Source organism: Zeus faber (assembly GCF_960531495.2).
Source record: "Zeus faber genome assembly, chromosome: 4".
NCBI classification, from domain to species: domain Eukaryota; kingdom Metazoa; phylum Chordata; class Actinopteri; order Zeiformes; family Zeidae; genus Zeus; species Zeus faber.
Window position 1 is genome coordinate 3,552,615 of NC_137191.1, and position 15,746 is coordinate 3,568,360.

General features: G+C 45.9%; 1 protein-coding gene across 5 annotated transcripts in view; it reads right to left on the reverse strand.

Moving 5' to 3' along the window:
- Positions 1–15,746, reverse strand: part of cep44 (centrosomal protein 44) — a 40,216-nt gene that overhangs the window by 5,254 nt on the left and 19,216 nt on the right. For 3 of the 5 annotated variants that reach the window (XM_079998606.1, XM_079998608.1, XM_079998607.1), the window contains 2 exons: positions 9,799–9,927; positions 892–990 (listed from right to left, as the gene is read on the reverse strand). In XM_079998606.1, coding sequence (XP_079854732.1) covers positions 892–990; positions 9,799–9,927 — 228 coding nt within the window. The remainder of the gene's footprint in view (positions 1–891; positions 991–9,798; positions 9,928–15,746) is intronic. The other 2 variants (XM_079998610.1, XM_079998609.1) reach the window with 1 other exon arrangement.

Genomic DNA, 15,746 nt, shown 5'->3' on the forward strand with positions numbered 1-15,746 from the left:
CTGTAAAGGTTATAATGCATTTTAGGTTCATCCTGAAATTTCACCCGAAAGCCTAATATTCCTAACTTTTTGTGAGTAGTGTGTATGTGTGTGTGTGTGTGTGTGTGTGTGTGTATATATATATGCGCTATCCTTCCTTTTAAATATGCTCAGATGACAACTTTGGCTGTGATTTGGATATTACAGAAAAAAAAAACCCTCATCTGAGCCTAATTGCTGCATGCACCTGTCACTGACGCTTTGCAAGTCTGCCTAGGTCAGCGACGTATTGTGAGGCATTTCTTAATTCGCCCCAGATGTTCCGATATTTTAAAATTTGTTTGATTTTATCAGTACAAGATCCAGTTTGAGATATGTGGCGACAAGTTTAGAGATTGGCAATCAGAAAACGCCAAAGGCCTGGGAGAGTTGTAATCTATTAGAAATGTTTAACTGTATGGAATGGCATGTTATGTATGTAAGTTATTCAAATTCTGCATCTCGAATCTGCTTTGTTTTGTCGGCCCAACTGAACAAACGCGCATCAACTAACAACAACTGTTTACTGGCAAAGTCACACGAAAAACTAGGCAAGTCTCATGTTGGTTTGCGAGACAAAGCGGGTTATCAGGGTTACGCCAAATGCAGGATTGTGTAATGGGTGCACCTTGTCTGTGACCAATCATGTAGTCTGCGCGCCACTTCGCCCACGAGAAAAAGAATGTGCAACTAAAGAAAAAACAATATTTTTTGAGTAGCGTGGTTGATTCCTCTTTTAGCCACTACACTGCTTCACATGAATAAAACACACATTGTGTCATCCACTCCAAACCATCTAATAAAACACGTCAGTATCAATAGGAGCAAAAGAAAAAGTTGGAAACGAAATTTTTTCACCACATACAACTCTACCTTTGGACTGGTGAGTTCCAGTTTAGTGTCCAATAGTATAACTCTGCTTAGTAGATTCTCCCAGTCCTCTCTTGATATAGTCACAAATGGTCTATCAGTCTGAAAGAGAAAACAAAATAAAAAACACACCAATGTTCATGATCATATTGTCCCAATCCACTTTTTCTTTACATACATACATACATATATATATATATATATATATATATATATATATATATAATTTTTGGGCAGTTTTTTCATTTTATTACAGAGAGCAGTGGAGAGAGAGGAAATAGGGTGTAGGGGGAGGGAGAGACACGCAGGAAATAAGCGCAGGCCGGATTTTCTTTACATATATATAATTTTTTTGCAGTTTTTTTGTTTTATTACAGAGAGCAGTGGAGAGACAGGAAATAGGGTGTAGGGGGAGGGAGAGACACGCAGCAAATGAGCGCAGGCCTGAACGTTTTGCCTAGATGGTATGTGTGATTATCTGGATCGAGCCACCAGGACCCCCCCACATGCATTTCTTTTCTTTTTTAAGGTCAGCTCATTATTTTACGCCTGCTTGCTTTGGAGACCCATGGCCTGTATTATTCTAAGTTCAGAGGTTCCTCACTTCTGTATGTGAATGTTGCATTGTCAACTGGGTTTCTAACAGGAAAGGAAAGACATGTAATATAGACACAGAGACATAGGTGACGAGAAGGTGATGGGTAGGTATGGTGTCAAGGAGAGGAATGTGGAAGGCCAAATGGTGGTGGATTTCGCCAAAAGGATGGGATTGGCTGTTGTGAATACGTATTTCAAGAAGAGGGAGGAACACAGGGTGACATACAAGAGTGGAGGAAGGTGCACACAGGTAGACTGCATCTTATGCAGGAGGTGCAATCTGAAAGAGATTAGTGACTGCAAAGTGGTGGTAGGGGAGTGTGTTGCTAGGTGGCATCGGATGGTGGTCTGTAGGATGACTCTGGAGGCTAGGAAGAGGAAGTACAGGAGAGCATAGAGCACAAAAGGTTGGCGAAGAAGAAATGGGATAGTCAGCGAGATGAAGAAAGTAGACAGGAGTACAAGCTGATGTGGTGCAAAGCGAAGAGAGGAGTGGCAAAGGCAAAGGAAAAGGCATACGACGAGTTGTATGAGAGGTTGGACAGTAAGGAAGGAGAAAAGGACTTGTACCGATTGGCAAGACAAAGGGACCAAGCTGGGAAGGATGTTAGGGTGATGAAGGATAATGATGGGCATGTGCTGACTAGTGAGGAGAGTGTGTTGAGAAGGTGGAAGGAGTACTTTGAGGAGTTGATGAATGAAGAAAGGGGGAGGGGGGAGGGAGAGAAGAGTGGATGATGTGGGGATAGTGGATGAAGAAGTGCAGCAAATTAGCAAGGATGAGGTGAGAACAGCATTAAAGATGATGAACAGTGAAAAGGCAGTTGGCCAAGATGACAAGATGAGATACCTGGGGAAGCATTGAAATGTTTAGGTGAGATGGCAGTGGTGTTCCTAACGAGACTGTTTACACCATCCTGGAAAGGGAGAGGATGCCGGAGGAGTGGAGAAGAAGTGTACTGGTACCCATCTTCAAGAATAAGGGAGACGTACAGAGCTGTAGTAACTATGGGGGAATAAAGTTGATCAGCCACAGCATGAAGCTATGGGGAAGGGTAGTGGAGGCTAGGTTAAGAGGAGAGGTGGGGATCAGCAGTAGAGTTTCATGCCAGGAAAGAGTACTACAGATGCAATGTTTGCTTTAAGAATGCTGATGGAAAAGTACAGGGAAGGCCAGAGGGAGTTGCACTGCGTCTTTGTGGATTTAGGAAAGCATATGATAGGGTGCCGAGAGAGGAAGTGTGGTATTGCATGAGGAAGTCGGAGTAAGAGTAAGAGTGGTACAGGATATGTATGAGGGCAGGCAGACAGTAGTAAGGTCTGCAGTAGGCAAGACGAAGGCATTAAAAGTGGAGGTGGGATTGCATCAAGGATCAGCTCTGAGCCCTTTCTTGTTTGCAATGGTGATGGGCAGGTTAACAGATGAAATTAGGCAGGAGTCTCCGTTGACTATGATGTTCGCGGATGACATTGTGATCTATAGCGAGAGTAGGGAGCAGGTTGAGGAGAGCCTGGAGGCATGCATGTGGAGGCATGCATTATAGAGAAGAGTAATGAAAGTCAGCAGGAGAAAGACAGAATACATGTGCCTGAATGGGAGGGAGAGTGGCAAAAAGCTGAGAATGCAAGAAGTGGAGGTGGAGAAGGCGGATGAGTTCAAGTACTTGGGGTCGACCATCCAAAGCAGCGGAGAGTGTGGGAGAGAGGTGAAGAAGAGAGTACAGGCAGGGTGGAGTGGGTGGAGAAGAGTGTCTGGAGTGATCTGTGACAGAAGGGTTCCAGCGAGAGAAGGGTAAGGTCTACAGGATGGTAGTGAGATCAGCTATGTTGTACGGTTTTGAGGCGGTGGCACTGACAAAAAGAAAGGTGGCTGAACTGGAGGTGGCAGAGTTGAGGATGTTGAGATTTTCATTGGGAGTGATAAGGATGGACAGGATTAAGAATGAGTACATTAGAGGGAGAGCTCAGGTTGGACAGTTTGGTGGAAAAGTGAGAGAGGCCAGATTTAGTTGTAAGTCGCTTTGGATAAAAGCGTCTGCTAAATGACTAAACGTAATGTAATGTAATTTAGACAGTTTGGATATGTGTGTAGGGGAGATGAGAGTTACATTGGGAGAAGGATGCTGAGGATGGAGCTGCCAGGCCAGAGCAAAAGAGGAAAGGCAAAGAGAAGGTTTTTGGATGTGGTGAGGGAGGACATGCAGGCGGTTGGTGCAAGGGAGGAGGATGCGCAGAACAGAAGGTATTGGAGGCAGATGATCCGCTGTGGCGACCCCTAACGGGAGCAGCAGAGAGAAAAAGAAGAAGAATAATGAATCGTTCAGGGAACAGTGTCAGGATAGCCTTCAACCACACCATCCCTAGCGGATGACTTATGCCCACTACGTACTGTATATGATGCCAGAGAGACAGTGTCTAAATTTATTGGTAAACTGGCTTAAGTATAGGTGTCTAGAGGTCAGACCCATGTCCAAACAAGATCTCTGGTAAGATCTTGGACTTATTGATAAATTAACATTTGGACTGATAGATTCAACTTTTTCCAAACCCTATAGGGAGAACACCGAAAACATCTCTCCCTTGAAGAAATGCTTTTAATGCAGAAAATTGTTCAGATTTTAGAGCCAATATTTCTGGTAGTTTCTTTTCAAAACAACTTTAATAACAGAATCCAAGCTTTTCGCTACAATTTTGCTTTCTGTTGTTGGCACAGCTTAATTCCATGAGTATTCACAATTTCAAGTCCCACCTACAAGAATAGTCATTGGTACGATGAGAATTATGGTTGTGTCAAGTAAACCTGAAACTACAGACACCAGACCCTGAATCCCAGACAAATGTAAAAAAAGTGGGCAGGACTGGCTATTTAGGGGCTGGAACCAGGCAAAGCCCATCTGCGCATACTGCAAGGTTCTGCAGAGTAGACACAAGAGGCCCCTGGGGGCCAGGGCCTTGGTGAGAGTGGTTGGAAAACTAGAGCTGGTGTAGAGAGCCAGCCACCAGAAAGGGGTTAGTCAGGCTCAAGTGATGTTATCCCAGATAATGTATCTTGGCTCATTGATTAGTGTTCCACAGTTGATGTGAGCATGGGACCTGTGAAGGTTCCATGCTTGGCTGACACAGGATTTTAGGTATGCACAATCACATAATAAATATTTGTTAAATATTTTGCATCCCAGTGTGAGGATTGGTTCAGGAAGTGTTACTGATTACGGCTTCTCGCTTCAGTCACACACTCCCTTAGCTAAGCTAGATGTTGTAGAACTAAAGACCATGGCATAATCGGTCTTCACTGAGAACAGTGATCAGGGAAGGCAAGGACTGGTACAATCCATTGGTGCAACCAGCCAAAGCTCAGAATTCTCATTGTTTACCTGGCCAAACCTTTCACCAGATGAAGAGAGATGGATTAAAGGGAGAAAGATCTAGGCTGGACCACATTGGTGGAACATTAAACAGCTCTACTAAATGCCCCTGATAGACAATGATTCAGATCAGGGCTTCCCAACCTTTATTATTCGGATTGGACCCCAGTGCACAAAATGTTCAAGGACCGGGGGGCTAAGAGAGTGACGAAGTCTCCCCGTTACAAACTGGGCTCTTTTTGTTTCATTCAGCTAGGAAACTGAGTAAATTAAACACATGTACAATAAAAACACACCATTTTTATTTGCATTGCTTTGTTTGCATAAAAAAACCCCAAAACACTGATTGAGCTGGGGAGCTGACGGCACTAATATGCCGTCATATTCTGCTCGCAGGCTAAAAAATTGCTCACACAGAGAAATTCTGCGTGTGAAAGCACTCACAAAAAAATATGCTTGTGTGTCTCTACATTTGCCTGCATGTATCTAATTATGACCGCAGATTTTGCCACTAATACGCAGTCATTACACCGCTTCTGAAAAAATTCCCGCATGCCTTCTCATGGCCCGGTGACAAATGCCCAGCGGCCCGGTGGTTAGGAACCTCTGCTTTAGACGACTATCGATGGTAGTACGAGCTAGTAAAAGCCATTTATGAAAATATTTAGGAGTTGGTAGAGAGAGGCATTGCCAAACCTAACTGTAGCCATAAATAATTCTCCATAGTGGTGGTGATGAGGGATGGAAAAATATAATATATGCTTCTGCAGAGTGCCGCCCCCTGAAGGCAAAGACAAGGAACAATGTCTACCCACTTCCCACATCTTGTAGGCAATTTTAACCAGGTACCAGTAGCTGGGAAAGACAAAGCAAAGACTTAATTCTACACACAGTTTGGATTATTTGAGATAAATTGCATGCCCTTTGGGCTATGTAATGAACCTAGCAGAGGTTGATGAGTGTTATCATTGGGGACCAGAGATTCCAGTCCCTGCTAATGTATCTAGATGACATTTTGATATTCTCTTCTTTCACAGAGCACCTTCAGAGCCTGGAACTAGTCCTTGTACATCTTCAAGGAAATAACATTTAGACATTTTAACCATGCAGAGTTGAAGGAGTATATCCAGGTCAAACCTTCTAGGTCCCCACGCTCTTCTCCTGTGCTGTGAGTAAAGCAGAAGGATGAAGTCTTTGTATGTCCTTTGAGTACATAGAGTTAAACGGCAGATCAGTCCCAGACAAACATGCTACACTTTGCATTCAGGACATGCTGGAATCACCAGATTTCACCAAACCAGTTCATGGTTCTCAGTCCTTGATCATAGAAAAGCCTCCGCCGAAGGGTTGCTGAATCCTGAAAGCTGCCGACTAACCAGGGCATACCTGCCAAGTTCAAAGCCTGAATATACTAATATGGGAACATAGTTTAATCGATAAGCAAAATAAAGTAGCCTTACTACTGAACAAACTGAAAGATGGAGCAGGAACTCCTAATTACAGAAGTTGTCAAGCATTAGGTACCAATGCCATGTTCACTCCTGGATTCTCGATTCATCAGTAAAATGAGGGATTCAGTCTTAAGGTTGAGTCCTGTGGGTTGTTGAGTGGGATTCATTACATTGAGTTATCAATTTAATCAGGGATTTGTTTGCGGTGTTGAGTCAAGTCAGGATCACTACATATGAGCGTACGTAGAACGCAGTACGCGAGGGAATTGTCCATTTCGAGCAGACACTGATACAGCACTACCGGGCCTATATGATGTGTTCAAAACAAACATCCTGACGCTGCTGTGGTGGTTGCTGGGGACTTAAAGAGGGCAAACCTTAAAAAAGTTCTGCCCAATTTCCATCAACACATCAAGTGTGCCACTAGGGGAAAAATAACCTTGGACCACCACTACACACAGTACAAGAACGGATACAAGACCAACTCAGTCCCTGCTTCCGGGAAATCAAACCATGCAGCCATCTCGTTACCTTTTGTTTACAAGCCTAGCATCGTAGGTGGAATGGTAGTGATGAGGGACGTTAAGCGGTGGTCGGACCAATCAGAGGTCACGCTACAGGATGCTCTGAGTGACGTCGACTGGGACATGTTCCAATCAAGTTCCAGTGACAGAAGGTTTATGGACGTTGCTATGCGTTTCATAGCCACAATAGCGGACAACATCGTTCTTACAGATATTTCCTCACCAGAAACCGTGGGTCGATAAATCCATCCGTGGTGCTCTGAATGCTCACGCGGCCGCTTGCAACAACGGTCTTGTATCTGGCAACATGGACAATTATAAAGCGGCGTCCTATAAACTGCGGAGGGCAGTTAAAGGACGGAAAATGGACATACAGAGACAGTGGAGATACAGATGGAGCAACGAGACACTAGACACTTGTGGCAGGGGCTGCAAACTAATACTAACTCCAAGAGCAGCAGTGTCGACGCCTCCCCAGCCAACGAACTGAACTTCTTTTATGCACTGTTTGAGGCTGGCAACAACACCGCTAGCTCGCCGGCTAATTTGAGTTACACCGCTGGGGATGAGTGCGCACTCTCAGTGTCTGTGCATGACGTCAGGAGAGCTCTGATGCATGTTAACACCAGCAAAGCTCAGCTCAGTACTCGCCCAGATGGCATATCGGGGCGAGTACTGAAGACCCTGTGCTCACTAGGATATTCAATGCCTCCCCAGCCGTTGGTGGTCCCGTCCTGCTTCAAGAGGTCCACCATCATCCGTTCTTCATCCTGTGATGAAGAACGGCTCTCCAGCTTGCTTTAATGACTACCATCCAGTGGCCCTCACCTCGGTGGTCATGAAGTGCTTTGAGAGGCTGATTAAGGATTACATCTGCGCCTCCCTCAACCGCACTCCAGTTTGCATACCGGCCGAACAGATCCACGAACTACGCGGTCTCCCAGGTACTGCACACCACGCTCACGCACCTGGATGGCCGGAAGGGGGGCTAGGCAAGATTACGGTTTATTGACTACAGTTCAGCTTTCAACACCATTGTCCCCACCAGACTGGCTGTCAATCTAGGACTGAATACTCCGCTCTGTCCTCAGCCCCCTACTGTACTCCCTGTACACACATCACTGGGTGGCCAGGTCCAGCTCCAAAATCATCATTGAATTTGATGACGACACCATCGTAGTGGCCTGATCACCGACGATGAAGAGAAGGCCTACCGTTAGGAGGTGGCTGGCCTGTCACTCTGGTGCGAGAACAACAGCCTCTTTCTGAACGTCAGCAAAACTAAGAAGCTGATTGTGGACTTAATGAGAGGATTATAACTGAGGACGCACACACTGTTGATGATAAATGGGACTTCTATCGACGGGGTGATTCCACATCAGAGGACTCAGAGCATCCTGACAGGCAACATCACTGCCTAGTTTGGGAACTGTACTGCTCAGGCTCAGCCGAATGTCCCACTGGAACTATCCTCCCCTCCCTACAGCACTTAGACACCAGGATGTGTAGTAGCAGAGCTCACAGGATCATGAAGGATCCTCACCACCCCAACAGACTGTTCCAGCTGCTACGGTCCGGCAAGCGCCTCCGCAGTCACACAGTGAGAACAGAGAACTGAGACAAGAGTTTCTTCCCGCAAGCCATAAGGACTGTCAATGCTGGCCACCACTGAGACACAGATATAGGCCCCACTGACTTACTGTACTGCATGTTGCATACTGTATCAATGTACTGGGTTATAGCATGCTGTGCTGTATTGCTGTTCTGTTGGGTGGTACCGTATTGCTGTGCAGTACTGTTTATATACTGCACTGTATATTTCCACACACAATACCTCACTTAATTCAAATGTCACTTTACTGCACATATCTGTATATACCATAATAGTCTATTCCTTTTATTTCTATTTTGTAGTCCTACTTTGTATATGACCCTTTTCCTTTTACTCTTATTTTATTCTATTTACTAATTGAATTGTGTTTGAGGAATCAGTTTGTTAAGTTAGTTTGTTAATTAGTTAGTTATTGTGCAAGTTATTGACCAGTTAGTACTTATTGTGCATAATCTCCTGGTGCGTTGCAATGTCATTTCACTACATATATGTAGACTTCTATGTACATGACAAATAAACATCTTGAATCAATTTCAGTTCATTATGAACCAAGCAAAGTCATTACAGTGTTGTGAATGCATGTGTGTGTGAATGGGTGAATGTGAGGCGTGAATTGGAAAGCGCTTTGAGTCTTATGACTAGAAAAGTTATTTAAAAATACACTCCATTTACCACATACAGATAGAGCGAATTAAGGTTGAAATATTTATGGCATCTTTGGCCGTTTGTACAGTTTGTGCTTGGCTTGTGCTAGAGCAGAGGGAATAGGTGGGAGAGACTCTCGAGTGGGAGGTTCGATTTAAGTGGTATGTACCACTGCAAGACCAAGTAGATTTCCTGTTTGAGAATGATTCATTCAAAATTATTCTTTCGTTCATTTTTGACAGGAGCTAGTTAATTCCCCCTGCAGCTTTTCATGGACTTTCATGTCAGCATGCAGCCCATCCCTATACAGGTACAGGGCATATTTATCTTTACACACACACACACACACACACACACAAATATATATATTGGAACCCTTAAATGAGAAAAAGACAGCTAGCAAAGTTAATCTTTCAGAAAGTGACATATGCTTCTTGTTCTCGTATTTAATTCAAGATCAAATGTTGTATTAGATGTTAAGAGATTTATTTGGGGAAATTTCCATATCCTGAAGATTGTTCATTTTATGAAGCACTAATATGATGTTTATAATGTCTGTGTTCCCCATTCTGCCAACCATCCAAATATTTCCACAGGAAACATGAAATTCCTACTAGTTTGCGATTTGCATGGAAACAATTAAATCCAGTTTGTTTTTAAACGAATGGGAAAGATGCAGCAACATATAGTAAGAGAAATATCTTGCCAAAATATACCGTTGGAACATCTCCCCGGGCCTCCAGGTCTTCAAGGCGTGTCTCTAAGGCAGTAAACCTATCTAGTACAGGAAGAAGTTTTTCCAATTGTGTTTCCAACGCTAAAATCCTCTCTGCCATTGCTGGAACCTAGAGATGGGAGGCAGCAAAAAAGACTTTGAGGTGATATCAAATATGTACACTCTTAAAATGATAGCTTCTCCAGTTTTCAACTGAAGGTCATGTTAGTTATACAGTGATTTACTGTATAATGGTTCTTCCCACAACTTCAGTGAACGCTTTGCTTTGGAGAAACTTACCATTCTGTTGCAGCTTCTTACTCTGCTTAAATGCAGTCCAATGGGATAAATGTTAGACACTTTAAGGTTAACTACCATGGAATGGGAAAGAGACACCTTTCTATGACCCGCAATTCCCAAATGCAACTCAATATAAAAACGCCAATATAAGATTTTGCACCAAACCCATACAGTGGGGCAAAAAAGTATTTAGTCAGCCACCAATTGTGCAAGTTCTCCCACTTAAAAAGATGAGAGAGGCCTGTTATTTTCATCATAGGCATACCTCAACTATGAGAGACAAAATGAGAAAGAAAAAAAAAAAATCCAGAAAATCACATTGTCTGATTTTTAAAGAATTTCTTTGCAAATTATGGTTGAAAATAAGTATTTGGTCAATAACAAAAGTTCATCTCAATACTTTGTTATATACCCTTTGTTTGCAATGACAGAGGTCAAACGTTTTCTGTAAGTCTTCACAAGGTTTTCACACACTGTTGCTGGTATTTTGGCCCATTCCTCCATGCAGATCTCCTCTAGAGCAGTGATGTTTTGGGGCTGTCGCTGGGCCACACGGACTTTCAACTCCCTCCAAAGATTTTCTACGGGGTTGAGAACTGGAGACTGGCTAGGCCACTCCAGGACCTTGAAATGCTTCTTACGAAGCCACTCCTTCGTTGCCCGGGCATTGTGTTTGGGATCATTGTCATGCTGAAAGACCCAGCCACGTTTCATCTTCAATGCCCTTGCTGATGGAAGGAGGTTTTCACTCAAAATCTGACGATACATGGCCCCATTCATTCTTTCCTTTACACGGATCAGTCGTCCTGGTCCCTTTGCAGAAACACAGCCCCAAAGCATGATGTTTCCATCCCCATGCTTCACAGTAGGTATGGTGTTCTTTGGATGCAACTCAGCTTTCTTTCTCCTCCAAACACGACAAGTTTTTACCAAAAAGTTATATTTTGGTTTCATCTGACATTCTCCCAATCCTCTTCTGGATCATCCAAATGCTCTCTAGCAAACTTCAGATGGGCCTGGAAAAGTACTGGCTTAAGCAGGGGGACACGTCTGGCACTGCAGGATTTGAGTCCCTGGCGGCGTAGTGTGTTACTAATGGTAGTCTTTGTTACTTTGGTCCCAGCTCTCTGGAGGTCATTCACTAGGTCCCCCCGTGTGGTTCTGGGATGTTTGCTCACCGTTCTTGTGATCATTTTGACCCCAAGGGGTGAGATCTTGCGTGGAGCCCCAGATTGAGGGAGATTATCAGTGGTCTTGTATGTCTTCCATTTTCTAATAATTGCTCCCACAGTTGATTTCTTCACAACAAGCTGCTTACCTATTGCAGATTCAGTCTTCCCAGCCTGGTGCAGGTCTACAATTTTGTTTCTGCTGTCCTTTGACAGCTCTTTGGTCTTGGCCATAGTGGAGTTTGGAGTGTGACTGTTTGAGGTTGTGGACAGGTGTCTTTTATACTGATGAGTTCAAACAGGTGCCATTAATACAGGTAACGAGTGGAGGACAGAGGAGCCTCTTAAAGGAAAAGTTACAGGTCTGTGAAAGCCAGAAATCTTGCTTGTTTGTAGGTGACCAAATACTTATTTTCCCGAGGAATTTACCAATTAGTTCATTAAAAATCCTACAATGTGATTTCCTGGATACTTTCCCCCCATTCTGTCTCTTATAGTCAAAGTGTACCTATGATGAAAATTACAGGCCTCTCTCATCTTTTTAAGTGGGAGAACTAGCACAATTGGTGGCTGACTAAATACTTTTTTGCCCCACTATATCACCCAACACAAAATGTTCAAAATGGGTTTTGTGTATAAAGATATTTTCTCTCATTGTTCCCTTAATACCAAAGATGACAACTTTTCATGCCATCTGGCTCTGCCCACCTATCTAAACATTCTGGACCAACGTCACTAAGATCACATCGTGCCAGGTGCTGGTTTGCTGTTCCGTCTGGTCCTGTGACCCGAGCCTCGCCGGGTGTGCTCAGTACGGGCTCCACAAGCTCTCCATGGTGTCTCCTTGTGGGGGGGCGGGGGGCCTCCTGTTGTCGCTCCGGGCTGCTTGGGTACATATTCTCTGGCGCTCTCGGTGCATGGGACACTCCATGGGGGGCCAGGCTGTGGGTTGGGAGTCCCGCAATTTAAACTGCAATTGCCAACAGCACACATTGAGCACTGGGGTTTTCCAGGGTGGCAGTTTGTGCCTGGTGCCAGGTGGTTTCTGGCATGCTGCTACCCTGCGGGGCTGTGGAGAGCATCGCCGGGTGCCTTCCAGGGCCCCGAGGAGGCCGCTTGCTGTCGTGGGTGTGGGTTGGGGTGCAGGGGGCGGCTGTTGGCCTCTGCTCACGCTGCGTGGCTTTTCTGCAGCGGGTGCCCCCATATCTGGTGGCCTGAGGGCGTCGGCGGTGGGCTGACATCCACGTGCCCTGTGCTGAGCATACTCAGCTATGTGGATGGGGCGTCTGACCGGGTGTGGTGTGGGGTTGGGCGGGCCTCCTGTGCGGGGAGGGCTGTTCGGGCGGGGTGTTGGTCTGTCCACGCGGGACCTGGCTCCGGGCCTGTGGTCCATGACTGCCGTCCGTGGTGTGGATTCTGCGCCTGCGTCTTGTGCCTGCACGTGGGAGTGGGTTATGTGTGAGCCCCAGGGGTGCAGGGTCTCCTTGTGCGGTCCGGGGCTGGGTTATGCTCCTCGGGGAGCATAACCTAGGGGTGTTGGGTCTTCTGTGGCTGCGGTTGAGCCGATCGAGTTCAGAAACTGCTGACCTACTGGGATTCACGCACAACCATCTCTAGGGTTTACAGAGACTGGTCCGAAAAAGAGAAAATATCCAGTGAGCGGCAGACGCCTTGTTGATGTCATCTGTCAGAGGAGAATGGGCAGACTGGTTCGAGACGATAGAAGGGCAACAGTAACTCAAATAAACACTGGTTACAACCAAGGTATGCAGAACACCAGCAGATGGGCTACAGCAGCAGAAGACCACACCAGGTGCCACTCCTGACAGCTAAAAACAGGAAACTGAGGCTAGAATTCAAACAGGCCCACCAAAATGAACAATAGAAGATTAGAAAAACATTCCTGGTCTGATGAGATTTCAGGGAGGGGTCAGAATTTGGCGTAAACAACATGAAAGCATGGATCCATCTGCCTTGTATCAACGGTTCAGGCTGGTGGTGGTGGTGTAATGGTGTGGGGGATATTTTCTTGGCACACTTTGGGCCTCTTAGTATTAATTGAGCCTCATTTAAATACCACAGCATACCTGAGTATTGTTGCTGACCATGTCCAGCCCTTTATGACCATAGTGTACCGATCTTCTGATGGCTACTTCCAGCAGGATAATACACCATGTCACAAAGCTCAAATCCGCAGCAACTAAGTGATGCTATCATGTCAATATGTACTAGCAAGGTGTACCTAATAAACTGGCCGGTGATTCAAGAGGTTTATTCGTCACATACATATACATACTTTCATACATATATGCAGTGAAATGTCAATGCAACGCACCCGGTGATTACACACAATATGTTTGCGATCGAACACAATAGCTACCTAAGAATTTCTACTTGACTAACTAACTGATTCCTAAAACGTAATGCAGTAAGTCAAATACTATAGAATAAAATATATGGAATAAAATAAAATAAGAACTCAAGGGTAATGCAGGGTAGGGGTACAAATTAGATAAAGGGGACAGGCTTATGTATATAATATAGGCTATTTATGTATATACAGATATGTGCATTAAAGTGGCATGTGAATAAAGTGAGGTAGTGTTTGTGAGATATACAGCACAGTATACAACAGTACGGCGCAGCAATAGGGTAACACCGAACAACCCAGAACAATGACACAGTATGCGGTACAGTATGCTACATACAGTACTGTAAGGTAGTGGAGTCTGTGTGTGGCTCAGTGAGGACCCCTGGTGAGGTCAGCATTGACAGTTCTTATGGCTTGCGGGAAGAAACTGCGTCTCAGTCTCTCTGTTCTCACTGTGTGACTGCGGAGGCGCTTGCCTGACCGCAGCAGCTGGAACAGTCCGTTATTGGGGTGGTAAGGATCCTTCATGATCCGGCGGGCTCTGCTACTCCACCTCCTGGTATATATGTCCTGCAGGGAGGGGAGGGTAGTTCCAGTGGTATGTTCAGCTGAGCGCACCACCCTCTGCAGGGCTCGCCTGTCCTGAACAGTACAACTCCCAAACCAGGCAGTGATGTTGCCTGTCAGGATGCTCTCCACTGCTCCAGAGTAGAAGGACTTGAGGATCCTCACGAGACCCGGAATTTCTTCAGCTGCCTGAGGTGGTAAAGACGCTGCCTCACCTTTCTCACCAGAGTGTCTGTTTGTAATGTCTATGTTAAATCCTTTGTGATGTGGACTCCAAGGTACTTGAAGCTGCTCACCCTGTCAACACAAGTCCCATTAATCACCAAGGGCGCGTGCCTTCTCGGTTGTAATCCACGCCTAAAGTCCACAATCAGCTCCTTAGTTTTGCTGACGTTCAGGTGGAGGCTGTTGTCCTGGCACAAGAGTGACCAGTCAGGCACCTCCTCGCGGTAAGCCTTCTCATTGCCGTCGGTGAGAAGGCTCACGACAACGGTGTCGTCAGTAAACTTGATGATGGTGTTGGAGCTGGACCGGGCCACACAGTCATGTGTGTACAGGGAGTACAGTAGGGGGCTGAGGACGCAACCCTGGGGGGATCCTGTATTCAGGGTGAGGGAGCTGGACATGTGCTTCCCCACCCTCACCACCTGGGGCTGGGCTGAGAGGAAGTCCAGGATCCAGGCACACAGCGGCGTATTCAGTCTGAGCTCCTTCAGCTTGACAGTCAGTCTGGTGGGGACTATGGGATTGAAAGCTGAACTATAATCGATGAACAGCAATCTCACATAGGCCCCTTCCGGCCATCCAGGTGCGTGAGCGTGGTGTGCAGTACCTGGGAAACCGCGTCATCCGTGGATCTGTTCTCCTTGTATGCGAACTGTAACAGGTCCAAGGTGCAACGTCCAAGTCTCTCTGTATGTCCGTTTAGCGTCCTTCAGCGCCCTCCGCAGATTGTATGATGCCGCTTTATAACTGTCCATATTTCCGGATACGAGACCGTCGTTGTAAGCGGCCGTGAGAGCAATCAGAGTGCAGCAGAGGGATTTATTGACCCACCGGCTTCTGGTTTGAAATATCCGAACTTTCACCGTGGAACGATGCTACGTAGCAACGAAGCCCACCGCTACGACTGTAAACTCGCTGACGCCACTTGAACTTGATTGGAACAATGCCCCAGTCGACGTCAGATGGTCAGCTGTTCCAGGTTCGGCGAGCAGGAGAGAGTCTTGGTGTTGTTGGGGTTACACCAGTGGTTGTTTACCATGAGGCATACGCCTCCACCTTTGGATTTCCCGACTCCCCCGATCTGTCGCCCCGGAACACTAAGAAGGACTCGGCTGGACGAATGGCCTCATCCGGCACCAGCAGGTTCAGCCTGGTCTCCGTCAGCCAGAGGACGCAAGTTTCACGTGTCCCGTTGGAATTTAATCCTCGCTCGAAGTTCATCCGTCTTGTTAGCCAGAGACCGAATGTTGGCAAGAAGGATGCTTGGCAGAGGTGGACGGTAAGGTTGTGTCCTCATTTTGACCCGAATGCCGCCTC